This window comes from Balaenoptera musculus, chromosome 15 (assembly GCF_009873245.2).
Source record: "Balaenoptera musculus isolate JJ_BM4_2016_0621 chromosome 15, mBalMus1.pri.v3, whole genome shotgun sequence".
In the NCBI taxonomy this organism is placed as follows: domain Eukaryota; kingdom Metazoa; phylum Chordata; class Mammalia; order Artiodactyla; family Balaenopteridae; genus Balaenoptera; species Balaenoptera musculus.
In genome coordinates this window covers 83,676,942-83,692,753 of record NC_045799.1, presented here as the reverse complement: position 1 = coordinate 83,692,753, position 15,812 = coordinate 83,676,942, and the positions used below count along the sequence as shown (strand labels likewise).

Here is a 15,812-nt window from a genome sequence, read left to right as displayed (position 1 = left end):
TGAAGTTGTCTCCGGCTCTCTCCTCGCTTCCTGCCCAGTCTGTCAGGCGTGGTCCTGCCCGGCCCCTCTCTGGCCCGTCTCTTCCAGTCCCAGCACCGCAGCCCTGGTTCTGGTCCCAGGCCTCTCTTTCCTGGGCCGGCGACAGGTTCCCTACCCGGTCCCTGTCTCTCGTCTCGCATCTTCCCAGTCTGTCCTTTGTACCATCCAGAGGACTCTTTCTAGAACACGGTCAGACCTGCCACTGCTCGCAAACCTCCGGCAGTTCCCACTGCATTTTATACACGGTTCCTGGTTCTTGTTGAGGCTCTGTCGGCGCTGGGGGGCACAGTTCCCAGCCCTGGCAGCGCCAGAGCCACTTCGGGGCCCCTCCCCCCACAGCTGGGCCTCCCCGGGTCCCGGGGACACACCAGCCTCCCAGGCTCTGCCCGCGGCCCCTCGATGCATCCAGAGTTGAGTGCTCGTGAGCCCAGCCCACCGCCCGCTTCCCGTGCTCAGGTGCCCCTGCCCTGGGTCCTGCTGCTCCCCTGGGTGGGGATGCCGGCCTCTGTTCTCTCCTCTGCTTCCTGAAAACCAGCTTTTCCGTGAGGCTCTGGCTCAGGCCACCTCCTCCAGGAAGCCCCCTGTGCCCTGCAGCGCTCACCCCTCCTCTGCTCTGTGTGACGTGTCTCTTACCCTCCCTTAGGTTTCAGCCAGCCGTTGACTGGGCCCCTGGAGGACGGGAACCATGCTTTGCTCAACACCCTGGCCCAGGGCTCTGTGCTTCGTGGGTGCTTAGATGCTGTGTGCAGGGAGTGGGGGCAGAGGGTGCGTCTTAGATGTGTCCCCTCCCCAGTCTTCATGTCTGATTGCGCCGTGGGTCCCTCAGGAGCTTCCTGGCCACCTGGCATCTCTCCCGAGTTCAGGCACCTGGGGTCCAATTCTCAACAGCCTGACCCGGGGGACTGTCCCACGCAGCCACCCTCAGCTAGCCCAGCCCAGCTGACGGCCTCTTCCCACGCACTGTTTCCAGGACATCCTTACGGACCTGTCAGCAGAGAGCGAGCCGCTCGACCTCGAGTGTGAGGTGCAGGACTGCTGGGCACACAAGGTAGGAGCCGAGGCCGTGTGGTCTGGAATGTTCTGTCAAGGGGAACCTCGAAGGCGCTGGAGTATTTTCAGCTCGGGGTCTCCCGCGTTAACGCTGTTGTGAGCCAGGTGCTGTCCAGCACGACTTCTCACCACAGCCCTGAGAGGTTACTTTTGTTTTTAAGAGAAAGAAGCAGGTTCATAGCGATTGCATCACTTGCCAGTAGCTACACGGTTACTGGAACAAGTGTCAGAGTTGGCATTTGAATGCTTTTCTTCCCGTGTAATTAAAGTAGTACTTCCTCATGGTGCAAAAAAGCTTTAGTGCAACACAGTGCAGGCAGACCCTCCCTGAGATGCAGACGCTCAGCACTTTTCTGCATGTCGTTGCATTCTCTGCATATGTCAGAATACCGAGTTCCTGTTTCACTGTTACTGTGCTGGCAGGGGGCCCGGGGTGCATAAGCTCCTCCCGAAGGGATGACGAGAGGAGCACGGCCTGCTCAGAGCAGAGTTATTTCCCTCCGCCAGCCTCCGGGAACCACCGTTTTACTGTCGGTGAATTTGCTTATTTTACGTTCCTCATATAAGTGGAATTATACAGTATTTGTCCTTTCATTACTGGCTTATTTCACTGAGCACATGTCCTCAGGCTTCATCCGTGTTGCAGCGTGTGTCAGAACTTCCTTTGGCTGCTGTAAAATTGCCATGAGCATGGGTGTGCAGGTAACTGCTGGAGTCCCTGCTTTCAGTTCTGGGGGGAATATACCCAGACATGGGATTTCTGGGTCTTCTGTTATTTCTCTGTTTAACTTTTTGAGGAACCAGCAAACTGTTTTCCAACACAGCTGCACCATTTTACGTTCCCACCAGCAAAGAACGCGGGTTTCCATTTCTCCACATCCTCATCACTTTTCTTTCTTTTTTTTTTTTTGAATATAGCCATTCTAGTGGCTGTGAAGTGGGTATCTCACTGTGGTTTTGATTTGCATTTTCCTGATGACTAACGAGGTTGTAGAGCTGAGCGTTTTAACACTTGAGGGAAAGTCTGGGATGATTCCTTCCCTAAAGGTTACAGCGGCTGCTTCTGGGGAGAAGGATGTCGGGGGTGGAGGGCAGTGGTCTTCCACTGTTTTTATACACTTCGTGTGGTTTTTAACCAAAACATGTATTACTTCTGTAGTAATAGTTTTTTAAATAGAATGCTTCATTTTTATAAAAGCACGTGTTATTGCCAGAGTGCGGTGCTGGTAATTGAACCCCAGTGTCCTGTCTGGACAACTTTTTTTCCTTCCAGGTTTTTTTGTTACTGTTGTTTTTTGGGTTTTTGTTTTTTTCTGTGCCTGGACACTTCAGGGAAGAGCCGGAGTGGAAGCTTTTGGCTTTTGTTCTGCCGCCAGTTAAGAGCTTGACAGTCCTGGGAATGTGAACTTTTTTCCTTTATCCCTTAGCTGTCTTTTCATACCTCAATTCACTGACAAGTCCAGTTTAACTATTACTGGGTGTGCATGAAGAAAAACAAATAAGAAATTTAAAACTTAATATAGAGACGCATCAACTAGCCAAGCACAGAATACCCTCAGAGCCCTGTGGGCTCGGCTGTGGCTCTGGTCTTAGAAGAATTTGGGCCGCAGACCGAGGCTTTGTGCCTCCACACGCTGCGACCCTGCAGGCCTGGCCGGCTCTCAGCGCAGGCCTCCTCCAGCGCCGTTTCGTTCAGTGACAGCTCTTGCCCTCCCGCCGGGAAGACAGCTGCTCAGGGCCTAAGGGCACGAACTGTTCTCTGCTCTTGGCCTTGGTACCGAGTTTTGGCTCTGATGCTGTCCACGATGGTTGGAGTTCAAAGCTGTGCAGCTGAAAACGGTCTTGGCATTTCACCTGTAACACTTGTGCCAGGGAGACTCACAGCCGGCCGAGTTGTGGTTCAAATGCCGAGTGGCTTTGGCTGTCCAGAACCAGATACGCGGTAGGTGCCTAATAAATGTTGGCGGAAGTCGACAGCATCGCGTGGTAGGAGGGGGAGGAAAGGGAGATCTGGCGGTTTGTCCAGAAGTGCCGTCAGACTGTGCACAGCATGTTAACCCTTCAGACCTCCTGGTTTCTCATACGCGAGGCCAGGTTCCGCATTCTGCTCACAGGGTTATAGGGCTGTTGAATCAGGAATTTGCAGCAGCTTTAGAGAGGAGCAAAACAGGCTCCCATCTCGTGTGGAATTTCTCCCATTTCATCCTGTTGGAGGTTAGGCTGCGGGGGGCGGTGGCCAGGCCTGTCCTGTGTTGTCATGCAGGAAGCACTCTGAAAACGTTTTTGGTTGACAGGGTTGTCTCTCCTCGATGGGAACTACTTAATTTTCAAGAAGTCTGTTTCGTGAGATAGCTGTATTTGTTAGGAAGTTTTACATTCTGTTTTTTGAAATTAAACCAAAGCCTGGCCTCCCTAGGACTCACTTCCGATGGTTTTAGTTCTGCTTTTGCAGGAGCAGTGGCTCCTTAGTCACTGTCACTGATTCAGAACTTTACATTTTAACGTACTTGTGAAAGATGAGCCATTTAGAATCTAAACGTGACGGACCGTGGGGACTTGGCTAAAGTAAACTGTGGGACGTCCATGCAGCAAAATACTCTGTAGCTACAGAAGAAGCCTTAGAAATATCCATTGACATGGAAGGATGTTCCTGACGTCACCTATTCGCTCATGGAAATATTTTTTGAGCCCCTGCTTCGTGCCAAGCTCTGTGCCAGGTGCCAGGAACACAGCAGTGAGCGGTAGATGTGCTCGCTGATCCCAGGATGGCTTCCCTGTCTGGGGGGACAGAGTCGCCACTAGGAGACCCCGTGTAGGCCTGGCCTGTCTGACAGTCACCAGCCGCCTCTGTGTCTGCACTTTCAGGGGATTTCTCAAGCTGCCAGATACGTTTACCGACGACTCATCAACGACGGGATTTTGAGCCAGGCGTTCAGCATTGCACCTGTGAGATTTTAACTCTTCTTTTCTTTCGTTTTCTCTGCCATTAGCTATTTGTTTTCTTAACCTTTACTCATTCTGCATTTGCCCCCTAGGAATACCGGCTGGTCATCGTGGGGCACAGCCTGGGGGCAGGCGCCGCAGCCCTGTTGACCATCATGCTCAGAAACCCATACCCACAAGTCAGGTGTTACGCCTTTTCCCCGCCCAGGGGGCTGCTGAGGTACTTCTTTGTTTTCTTTCCTGTAAGGAGGTGCTACTCACAAGTTATATGGTCAAAACTGGTCTCTTTTCTGCAAGTTAGTTAACAATTTCTCATCCTCAGGAGAAGTTTGTTTCAAAGCCCTGCTTGGTTGAAAAAAGACTGGATAGCTTTTCATAGGTCTCTCTAACCATAGCTTTGATTTTATTTTATTTTTTTAAACTGAGGTATAATTATATTAGTTTCAGATGTACAACATAACGATTCGATATTTGTATATGCTGTGAAATGATCACAATAAGTGTAGTTAACAGATAGTTACAGAATCATTTTTCCTTGTGAGGAGAACTTTTTTTTTTAAATGAAAGCGTCTTCATTTATTTATTTGTTTATTTATTTTTGGCTGTGTTGGGTCTTCGTTTCTGTGCGAGGGCTTTCTCTAGTTGCGGCGAGCGGGGGCCACTCTTCATCGCGGTGCGCGGGCCTCTCACTATCGCGGCCTCTCTTATTGCGGAGCACAGGCTCCAGACGCGCAGGCTCAGTAATTGTGGCTCACGGGCTTAGTTGCTCCGCGGCATGTGGGATCTTCCCAGACCAGGGCTCGAACCCATGTCCCCTGCACTGGCAGGCAGACTCTCAACCACTGCGCCACCAGGGAAGCCCAGGAGAACTTTTAAGATTTACTTTCTTAGCAGCTTTCACATACGCAGCACAGCATTATTAACTGCAGTCGCCATGCTGTACATTACATCCCAATAACTTATTTATTTTATAACTGGAAGCTTGTACCTTTCGACTCCTTTCACCCATTTCACTGCCTCCCCTCCCACCCCACCCCCTCTGGCAGCCCCCAGTCTGTTCTCTGTATCTGTGAGCTTGGTTTGTTTTTTCAGTTTTCACATGTAAGTGAGATCACGTGGTATTTGCCTTTCTGTTCTCTCACTTAGCGTCATGCGCTTAAGGTCCGTCCAGGCTGTTGTCCCTCCACAAACGGCAAGATTTCGTTACCTCTTATGGCTGAATAATATTCCATTACACACACACACACACACACACACACACACACACACACACGTCTTTATCCATTCATCCGTTAGTGGACACTTAGGTTTTTTCCATGTCTTGGCTATTGTAAATAATGCTGCAGTGAACATGGGGGTGCAGGTATCTTTCAAGTCAGTGTCTTCGTTTTCTTTGGATAAACGCCTAGAAGTGGAATTGCTGGATCATATGGTAGTTCTATTTTTAATTTTTTGAGGCACCTCCATGCTGTTTGTTTGTAGTGGCTGCACCAGTTCACATCCCCACCAACAATGCACAAGCATTCCCTTTCCTCCACATCTGGCCAGTGCTTGTTATTTCATGTTTATCTTTTTTGGATAATAGCCATTCTGACAGGTGCGAGGTGCCATCTCGAGCTTTGCATTTTCATTTGATTTGCATTTCCCTGATGATTAGTGATGTTGAGCATCTTTTCACGTACCTGTTGGCCATCTGTATGTCTTCTTTGGAAAAATGTCTATTTAGATCGTCTGCCCTTTTCTTTTGGACACGCGGCATGTGGGATCCTAGTTCCCGGACCAGGGATTGAACCCTGCAGGGGTCACGCCCCCTGCAGTGGAAGCTCGGTGTTTCAACCACTGGACCGCCAGGGAAGTCCCCGTCTGCCCATTTTTTAATCAGATTGTCTTATTGCTATTGAGTTGTATGAATTCTTTATATATTTTGGTTCTAACCTCTTATCAGGTATATGATTTGCAAATACCTTCTTCCATTCAGTAAGTTGCCTTTTCATTTTGTCAGTGGTTTCCTTTGCTGTGCAAAAGCTTTTTAGTTGGATGTAGTCCCATTTAATTAGACTTTTGTTGCCTTTGTTCTTGGTGTCAAATCCAAAAAATCATCACCAAGACTAATGTCAAGGAGCTTACTGCCTATGTCTTCTTCTAGGGGTATTCTGATTTCAGGTCTTATATTCAAGTCTTTAACCCATTTTGAATTAACTTTTGTGTATGGTGAGATAGTGGTCCAGTTTTCCCAACATCATTTATTGAAGAGACTGTCTTCTCCCCACTGTGTATTCTCAGCTCCCTTCTTAATTAATTCACTGTAAGTGCATGGGCTTATTTCTGGGCTCCCTGTTCTGTTCCATTGATCTATGTGTCTGTATTTATACTGGTCATCATACTGTTCTGATTACTCTAGCTTTGCATTATATTATGAAATCAAGGATCACGATATCTCCAGCTTTGTTTTTCTTTCTCAAGATTGCTTAGGGCTATTTGGGGTCTTTTGTGCTTCCATATGAATTTTAGTGTTGTTTGTTCTATTTCTGTGAAAAATGCCATTGGAATTTTGATTAGGATTACATTGAATCTGTAGATTTCTTTGGGTAATATGGACATTTTAGTAATAATTCTTTTAATTCATGAGCACAGAATACCTTTCCATTTATTTGTGTCTTCTTCAGTTTCTTTCTTCAGTGGCTTCTAGTTTTCACTGTGCAGGTCTTTCACCTCCTTGGTTATATTTATTCCTAGGTACTTTATTCTTTTTTTTTTTTCAATATTTATTTGTTTGCATCGGGTCTGAGTTGTGGCACACGGCATCTTCGTTGTGACGCATGGGCTTCTCTCTAGTTGTGGTGCATGGGCTCTAGAGCGCATGGGCTCAGTAGTTGCAGTGCGGGCTTAGTTGCCCCGCGGCATGTGGGATCTTAGTTCCCTGACCAGGGATCAACTCGCGTCCCCTGTATTGGAAAGCAGATTATTAACCACTGGACCACCAAGTAAGTCCTATTCTTTTTGATGTAATTATAAATGGGATTGTTATCTTAATTTCTCTTTCTGATAGTTCATTATTAGTATATAGAAATGCAGGTTTCTGTATATTAATTTTGTATCCTGCAACTTTACTGAATTTGGTTACTAATTCATTTTTTGAGTTTGAAAATTACATTTTTCTTTTCTGATTCAACATACTTAATCCTGTATAATCTTTGGCCTGATGATAGAAGAAATCTGTACGACCATTAAAAAAAAAGAAATAAAAATGAAAGGGGTAAAAATTAAATTTGTATCCATCATAGAATTTTTGAAAAATATAAATAAGTGGAGAGATCAAGATCTACCCAGAAATCATCATTGTAACTATTTAGGTTTGCTTTCTTCCAGCTTTTTGTGTGTGTGTGTGTGTGTGTGTGTGTGTGTGGATATGTGTTTTTCTAATACTCTGTATACATTATATCCTTAACTATTCTTTGAGAACATGTTTTTAAATTAACTACTTAGTTTTCTATCATCTGGTTACACCACTTTTATTTATTCCCATACTGATATTTACATTCTTTTCATTTTTTATTATTATAAATCTATCAATATCTTTATACATAAATGTTTGTGTACCTTTAAAATTTTTAAAAGCTCTTTTAATATTAAAACACATATTTATACATATAGTAAGACACGAAAGTGACTTTTTAAAATAACTGATTGTTTTTATTCAGTGAAACAAAGATAAAACATGTTTTTGAGAGTAATAAGCAAACATCCATACAACTTGGGTGCATTTTGCTGTGTGAAAGAAACCTGATACAAGAGACCTTACTGTGTGATTTCACTTAATATGACATTTAAAAAAAATTTTTTTTTTAATGAATTTATTTATTTTTGGCTGCATTGGGTCTTCGTTGCTGTGTGCGGGCTTTCTCTAGTTGTGGTGTACGGGCTTCTCATTGCGGTGGCTTCTCTTGTTGCGGAGCGTGGCCTCTAGGTGCGCGGGCTCAGTAGTTGTGGCTCGCGGGCTCTAGAGCGCAGGCTCAGTAGTTGTGGCTCGCGGGCTCTAGAGCGCAGGCTCAGTAGTTGTGGCGCACGGGCTTAGTTGCTCTGTGGTATGTGGGATCTTCCCGGACCAGGGCTTGAACCTGTGTCCTCTGCATTGGCAGGCGGATTCTTAACCACTGCACCACCAGGGAAGTCCCTATATGACATTTTAGAAAAGACAAAACTATAACAACAGAAAGCAGATCAGTGGTTGCCTGGGGTTGGGGGTGGGATATTGCAGAAGGACACAGGGAGCCCGGGGGTGATGGAAATGCTCTACATCTTGATTGAGGTGGTTGCTAAACAATTATATACATTTGTCAAGAGTCATCAAATTGTACACTTACAATGGGTGTGATTTTACTGTTGTAAATTACACCTCAATAAAGCTGATTTAAAAATAGTCACATACCTCTGCACCCACCCAAGTGGAGAAATGAACCTTGCCAGTGCCTTAGAGAGTCCCTGTGTGTCCTCTCCTTTCCTGTTCACAGGGAATCACTGTCCTGATCTTTGTGAAAATTCTTCCCTTCCTTTTTTTTTTTTTTTAATTTAAAAAAAAATTGTTTTTTAATTTTTGGCCGCACCATGCGGCCTGCAGGATCTTAGTTCCCCGACCAGGGATTGAGCCCATGCCCCCTGCAGTGGAAGCTTGGAGTGTTAACCACTGGACCGCCAGGGAAGTCCCTTCCCTTGCTTTAAAAACTAGTTTTACCACCTGTTTACATGTCTCTACATAGTTTGGATTTGCATGATTTTGAAATTTAGAGGAAGGGAATTATACTTTTTTTCTGTTATTTTTTTTTCCCCACATTGTTTGATGTCTGAAATGTTATTGTGTAAATTCTCATTATGTTTCATCACATATCACAAATTATCTGCTCTGCTGGTGACGGACATCGGGCTGTCACAGACGTGCTGGGTCATGGAGTGTGCACGTGCTCGCGCTTCGCGTGTTGTGGCTGCGCCCATTCACACCTCACCGGCAGCATGCACACCTCTCACTAACACTTAATAGTGTCCAACTTGAACATTTTTGCCAATCTGATGGGTGCGCAGTGATGTTTCATTGTTTAATTTGCATTTCCATGATGAAGTTGAGTCTCTTCATATTTTTATTGAGTTTCCACTCATGAAGTTCCTTTTGCCCATTTTCCTACTGTATTTTCTATTTTTTTTCTCGCTGGTTTGTATATATATTCAGTACATCAGTTCTTTGTTGGTTCTAAGTATGTGTTGTAAATATACTCACTCCTTGATGTGTCTTTTTACTTTGAGTCAAGTCTTTATCAGTTCTTAATTTTAACATTGACTAATTTGTCATTATCTTTGGCTGTGTTGGGTCTTCGTTGCCGCGCGCAGGCTTTCTCTAGTTGCAGTGAGCGGGGCCTACTCTTCATTGCGGTGCGTGGGCTTCTCACTGCAGTGGCTTCTCTTGTTGTGGAGCACAGGCTTCAGTAGTTGTGGCATGTGGGCTCAGTAGTTGTGGCTCGCGAGCCCTAGAGCACAGGCTCAGTAGTTGTGGCGCACAGGCTTAGTTGCTCCGTGGCATGTGGGATCTTCCCAGACCAGGATCGAACCCGTGTCCCCTGCATTGGCAGGTGGATTCTTAACCACTGCACTACCAGGGAAGTCCCAGGTCTTCGTTTTAAGAAATCTTTCTCTGTCCCAAGGACGTGGAGCTAGTCTCCTGTCGTATCTTTTAAAAGCCTTTTAGTCTGACCTTTCACCTTTACCTAGGTCTTTAATCTATGTTTAATTCAGGGTTTTTTTGTGTACAGCATGAGGTAGAGATTCAGTTTCATCTTCCCGCTCACACCTTGAGTGCTTTGTCTTAGCACTGTTTATTAAAAGCCCATCCTTCCCCTACTGCTGACCTGCAGTACCACTCCTGCCCTGTGGGAGGCATCCATGCTCACTCTTCCCCTGGCTTCGTCTGATTGTGCTGATGCCGCACTGGGTTAAGTACCTTAGTTGCCTACCCAGTGCTGACATCTAGTAACGTTAATCCCCATGCCTTTTACTTTTTCAAGAGAATCTGGCCAGTGAGTTGCTCTACCTGGAATCTCTTATTTCTCTTCCCCTTTAGAGGGTGGAGAATAGAGTGGAGTTCTGTGAACACTGACCTCTTCCTAACTTGGTACAGTTACTTGCTTTCTCTTGGAAGCCTTCTGTGGGCAACGTAATCACCTTTTTTTTTTTTTATTTCAGCAAATCCCTTTGTGAATACTCTAAGACCTTCATCGTGTCACTTGTTCTGGGCAAGGATGTGATTCCCAGGTGAGTCTGCTGGCTGCCCCGTCTGGGCTTGGGCTGGCGGGAAAGGCGAGTGCTGGGCCTCAGTCTGCTCTTTTGCTCAACAGGTTAAGTGTGACCAACTTGGAAGATCTGAAGAGGAGAATCTTGCGAGTGATTGCTCACTGCAACAAGCCCAAGGTAACTCGGGGGGCCCCGGAAGAGGACCTGCAGGGGTTAGGGCCTCCCCGCCAGGCTGTTTGTGGCTCGAGAGGACATTTCTAAATTCAGAGCCTCATAGCGCAGGGCACTGATGCTGCTAGAAGCTCTTCCACCCCCGGCACAGACTGTTGGCTGCTGTTCTGCAGAGGACGCCTGAGAAGCAAACGGCTAAACCGAGCGCAGGGAAGCTGCAACTAGAACGTACTATACTAGAGCCATCCCTGTTTGGTTGAGTGATTTGTTTTTGTCATACTTCTTAGTCCTGTCGTGACTAACAGCGTTCTGATGGTTTTGGTCACAAGGCTGCCAGACACAGAGTTTAGGAGGCGCTGGTATTGCTGGGCTGTGGAACATTACAGTCGTTACAAATATAAATGCATTTGTATTTACCGGTAGAGAAAAACATCCATGATGTTTTGAAGAGTTTTTTTAAAAACGGCAGGATTAAAAATGCTTCTTAGAATATAATCCAAGGCAGGGGTAGGTGATGAGGTATATATAGCTTTCACCAAAAAAATACACCAAAATGTGGTTTTATTTAGATAATGGGATTAGAGATGATTTTTCACTTAACATCTTTGTTTTGACATTTTTTGTGTTTTTGTTGCTAATTAGAAAAAAATTTTTAATTTAAAAATAGACTTCCTCCTTATCAGCTAACACTCCCCCCAAATTAAAAAAAAAAAAATTTCATATCTAATGTCTTTAAGGGTAAAGGGTAAAACTGGTTTACAGAATTGCCTAAAAAGAATTAAGGGTAATTTTTCCTCAAAATCTGCCTGAATTTGGTTTTTAAATATTGCTTCAAGTACAATGGCGTCACTGCCCCCAGAGAAACCTGAGTTTGGGCCCCTGACCTCCACACTCCTAAGATCCACGTTGAAAAACAAAGCAGCCAGGCTTCTGTGCTGTGGGGTTGCCGCCGCCAGCTCACGGGTCCCAGGAGGTCTCCGGGGACCGTGAAAGCCTCCCGGAGTCACACGCGCACCACCTTCTCGGTCTCGCCCTCAGTACAAGATCCTGCTGCGCGGGTGCTGGTACGAGCTCTTTGGAGGGCACCCCGAGGACCTGCCGACGGAGCTGGATGGGGGCGACCTGACGCAGCCTCTCCTCGGGGAGCGGAGCCTGCTGGCGCACGGGTCCCCGGCCTACAGCTTCTCCAGCGACTCCCCGCTCGAGTCCCCCAGCAAGTACCCCCCTCTCTACCCCCCCGGCAGGATCATCCACCTGGAGGAAGTGGGCACTTCAGGGAGGTGAGTGCGGCGGGCCTGACGTGGTCAGTCACCCACCAGCGGTGAAGGGAGACTCACGGGGCTGAGACTTGAAGAGATGCTCGGCTTTTCCTCTTTCAGGTTTTCCTGCTATCCTGCTGCTCGGTATAGCGTGAAGTGGTCACATGAGTCGGAATTCAGCAAAATACTCATCGGCCCAAAGATGCTAACAGACCACATGCCAGACATCCTGATGAGAGCCCTGGACAGCGTGGTGTCCGACAGAGCCGCCTGTGTTTCCTGTCCGACCCAGGGAGGCTCCAGCGTGGACGTGGCGTAACCAGGGCAACTGGGAGCTGCTCGGGCCGTGGACACCGCTCTTGTTCCGACAGTGACTTAACATCTGAGTGATTCCCACGATGGCCGTACCTGGATGTCCATCGATCGGATTTCAGTGGTCTCCTAAATGACTGAGTAATTTGAGAAATACCTCTGACCACAATATTCACACAATCAGGAGCCAGCAGAGCACTGAGGTGACGGCCCCCCCGAGACTGAGCGGGCGTGACGCCCTTTCCTGTAGGCCCGCTGATTCCCGGGAGTCCCACAGCCAGGTTTAAGGCCCTAACGGATCTGTAGGCACCCGCCCCTTGGGCCACCTTTTCAGTGACAGGGTCCTGCCTTACGAGTTGGCACACAGGTGTGCAGTGTATTCTGCAAACCGGACTTTCCTGCCTGCACAAACTCAGTGTCAGTTGCGAGGGTGCAGACTGGGGTTCTGTCCTGGGTGGCACCAAGCGAGGGTCAGCCCTGGGCTCCGACGGGGGATCAGACGAAACCAGGTCGGGGAAGCGAGCAGACTGCTCGCCTGCCCTCCGAGTGCCCCGCTGCCTGGTCACACTGCTTGTTGCACCAGCCTCAGGGGGCTGGCCCGGTTCTCGGGGGGTATTCGCGGAGGTCGGCCAGTGGATGCAGAGCGAGTTAAAAAAAAAAAAAAAAAAGCACTTACATATCATGAGTGCCTGCACAGCCATGAACTCTTCCAGTGGGTGTTTCTGGGCAGGTCTATTTTACTGGGTAGTTTTACAACAGTCCTGTTTTAAACATCTTTTTTCTGTCCACTGTAAACAACAAAATGGAGTCTTAAGTTTTCCTGGAGCTCTGGCTAAAGACCGAAGGTTGCCCAGGCGTCTGACTGCACTCCACCCCCGATCCAAACCCTGTAAAATGACAGTGATGGGATTCCTTTAGAAAGCATAAACCCACAAGGACGGGGGGAAGAAGAGACAGGAACAGGGAGATGGCCAGAGGTAAGTGGACTCCTGGGTGAAGTGGGGAAGGAAAGACAAGAATAAATCCGGTCTACAAACCAGATGCCCAGGCACCTCGGACCTGGGCGTGACGCAGACAGCGGGGGACCGGCCAGAGTGACGGCTGGAAGCAATCTGGCTCCTTGCTTGCTTCAGGGTAGAGGGGGCGCTGGGCACCAGCGCAGTAGAACAACTCCTCCCACTTGGCTCCCAGAACCTTCAAGAAGATGCTCCAAGGAAATCAGACCTATAGGGATACCTGCCCCCTCAGGGCCTAGTAGCTGTCACAGCCATACCACCTCAGCTTTTGAAAACCTGCAAAGGTCTCTGACTGAAATGCCGCGGTAACATCCAACTGCTACAAGTTTCGTTTCTAAACATAATTCCTGTACGTTCCTAGCAGCAGAAAGGAAAGCGATCTCCAGCACGTTGACCCACACCGCCCTGGCGTGACCCACCTACGTGCTCAGTGTCTGGTCTGCTTTTTAGTTTTCAGTGTTCAAGCACGAGCCAGGGATTGCCAGACACTTGGGGAACAAAGGACCAAAAGAAACAGACACGGGAGAAGCTTCAAACCCTCCCAGCTACATACAGCTTGGGAACAGAAAGAGTGCTGCAACCACAAAACTGATCCACAAGGCTGAAAAATAGTATTTAGGGAAAAAAGAACTCCTGGACATGAAAAGTATAAAAAACGAAATCAAAAGCAGCTGGGAAAGGGATACCTGAATAATGGGAGACAAGCTTCCAGACAGAACAAGCCCACCAAGCACAGGGTACGGGAGACAAAGATCCACCCAGGACATGAAGACACAGGGCAGACCCCACAAGACGTGGAGATAAACGTACCGCCCCCTGCAGTGCAAACGGCCAAGACGACGGGAGAGCTGCCTTCAAGAAGCCAAACAAGTTATTTCCAGCCTGGAATTACAGACCCAGCCAAAAAGTGTCAGGTTAGAATGAAGTTATTTTCAAAGATACAAGTGCTCAAAACATAGATCACCAACATACTTACTCCTCAGGAAGCTCTTGGAGAATCTGTCCATCAAGGTGAGAAAGTAAATCAGAAAACAAGGAGTTAAGATTAGAAAATAAAAGATCAACACGTAAGAGGAGTGGTGGTCAGAGGGCTCTGTGCCTTTAGGGAAATGAAAACTGATGAAACACATGATACGTCCGAATGTCCTGAGATTTAGACAACAGATGGAAAAGTCACAGTTAAGTTAATCAAGTACACAGAAAACAACCTAGTACTCCGAAAGAAACCAAAGTTGTGCAGGAAAGGCAGATCCTGTTACTACGTGGCTCAGCCCTGAGCGTTTACGTGGCAGCGGTAATGCAGACGCTGAATATCAGCGCCAACCCGAACGACTGTACTGAAGGGGTGGGAAAGGTGTGTTGAGGCTGGGGTTACGGCTGGTTAAGAGCTACTGCATCCCCACCGGGGAGGGGACGTCGTCGGTGGTGGCTGGAACTGAAAATCCAACGGAGCACACAGCTCAGCCTGAGCCCCGGGGAGGGGAGGGCCTGACAGCTCAATCAGTCACCAATGGCCAGTGACTGAATTGAAGCCTCCAGAAAATTCGAAGGGACCTGGTTTGGAGAGCTTCCGGGTTGGTGAACACGTGGAGATGTGGGGAGAGCCGTGCACCCAGGGAAGCGCCCAGCCCTTCCTCCATACCTTGCCCTCTACATCTCTTCCGTCTGGCTGTTCCTGAGTTACATCCTTTTATGATAAACCAGTGATCTGGTAAGTAAAAGAGACAAAAGCAAGCATATGCTTAGGCATGTGAAGACAAGTATGAAGAATTACCTAAGAGAACTCAAAATAGGTGCCTCTGGGGAGGGTGTGAAGGGGGAAGACTGCTGTTTTTGTGGCAACCCTTTAGATTTGGTCTTTAAACTGCATTATTTATCTTTGGTTAAAAAAAAAAAAAACTCTTCCAAGCAATAAAAAAGAAAATTTTTAAAACTGCTTCTAACATGAACTGTTAATAGTATAAGTTTAGGCTCCAGAAAGGATCTTAAAGTCATATCGTCAGTCTCCACCTTACCAGGCTGCCAGCTCGGGTTCCAACATCTGCATCTTCGGCCCAGAGCTCTGGCCCGAGATGCTGACACACGTCCCTGCGTGGACATCACATGAGTCTCGCCAACATTCGCCAGGTCTCAAACCGAACGTCACTCAACGCCCCCTCTGTTTGCTGGCTCCTCCATCTTCTCCCCGTAGAGGGACCGCTCCCTGTCCCCCCCACCACGAAAACATGCGTTGGAAATGAACATCCAACGACCCAGGGTTTTACAGGGAGGCAAACAAACGCATACCCCAGCAGGTGGTTCCCCAAGCTCTCAAGAAGTCCAGTATTACCAATCATGATTCAAGGATTTATTAAGTCATACATGCAAAACATACTGCTAATCGCATTAGCAAAAGATCAATGTAAAAACACTCCACAATTCTGCAACTGTCAATTTAAAAAATTTTGTTCTAGTGGTTGAAAGGTCCAAGCTCGTATTCTTGCCAGTGGGTAAGTTGTACAGAACTTCGTTAGCACGAGCACGGGGTTGACAGAACCTCACAGACCCCAAGGGACATCGTTAGGGCAAGGACAGGAAGCGTGTGCACGCTGTGAGGCCAGAGGGGGCAGTGTTGTTAGTCCAGGTGCAGTGTCGGTCAGCCGGCAGGGTTTACAGTTTAAGAATATCTAAGTATTTTTAAAACTGTAAAGCTGCAACATAGGATTTTTACACCTAGTTACTAGAAAACCAAGGAAAGCACTTAACT

The 15,812-nt window shown here is 47.4% G+C and overlaps 1 protein-coding gene across 5 annotated transcripts in view; it reads left to right on the top strand.

Moving 5' to 3' along the window:
- DAGLB (diacylglycerol lipase beta) overlaps positions 1-13,157 on the top strand; it is a 30,452-nt gene extending 17,295 nt beyond the window's left edge. For 4 of the 5 annotated variants that reach the window (XM_036826891.1, XM_036826895.1, XM_036826893.1 and 1 more), the window contains 7 exons: positions 1,010-1,087; positions 3,955-4,035; positions 4,125-4,252; positions 10,261-10,329; positions 10,413-10,485; positions 11,518-11,759; positions 11,859-13,157. In XM_036826891.1, the coding sequence (XP_036682786.1) occupies positions 1,010-1,087; positions 3,955-4,035; positions 4,125-4,252; positions 10,261-10,329; positions 10,413-10,485; positions 11,518-11,759; positions 11,859-12,057 (870 nt within the window). In that variant the 3' untranslated portion in view covers positions 12,058-13,157. The remainder of the gene's footprint in view (positions 1-1,009; positions 1,088-3,954; positions 4,036-4,124; positions 4,253-10,260; positions 10,330-10,412; positions 10,486-11,517; positions 11,760-11,858) is intronic. The other variant, XM_036826892.1, reaches the window with a different exon arrangement.
- The last annotated feature ends 2,655 nt before the right edge of the window (positions 13,158-15,812 follow it).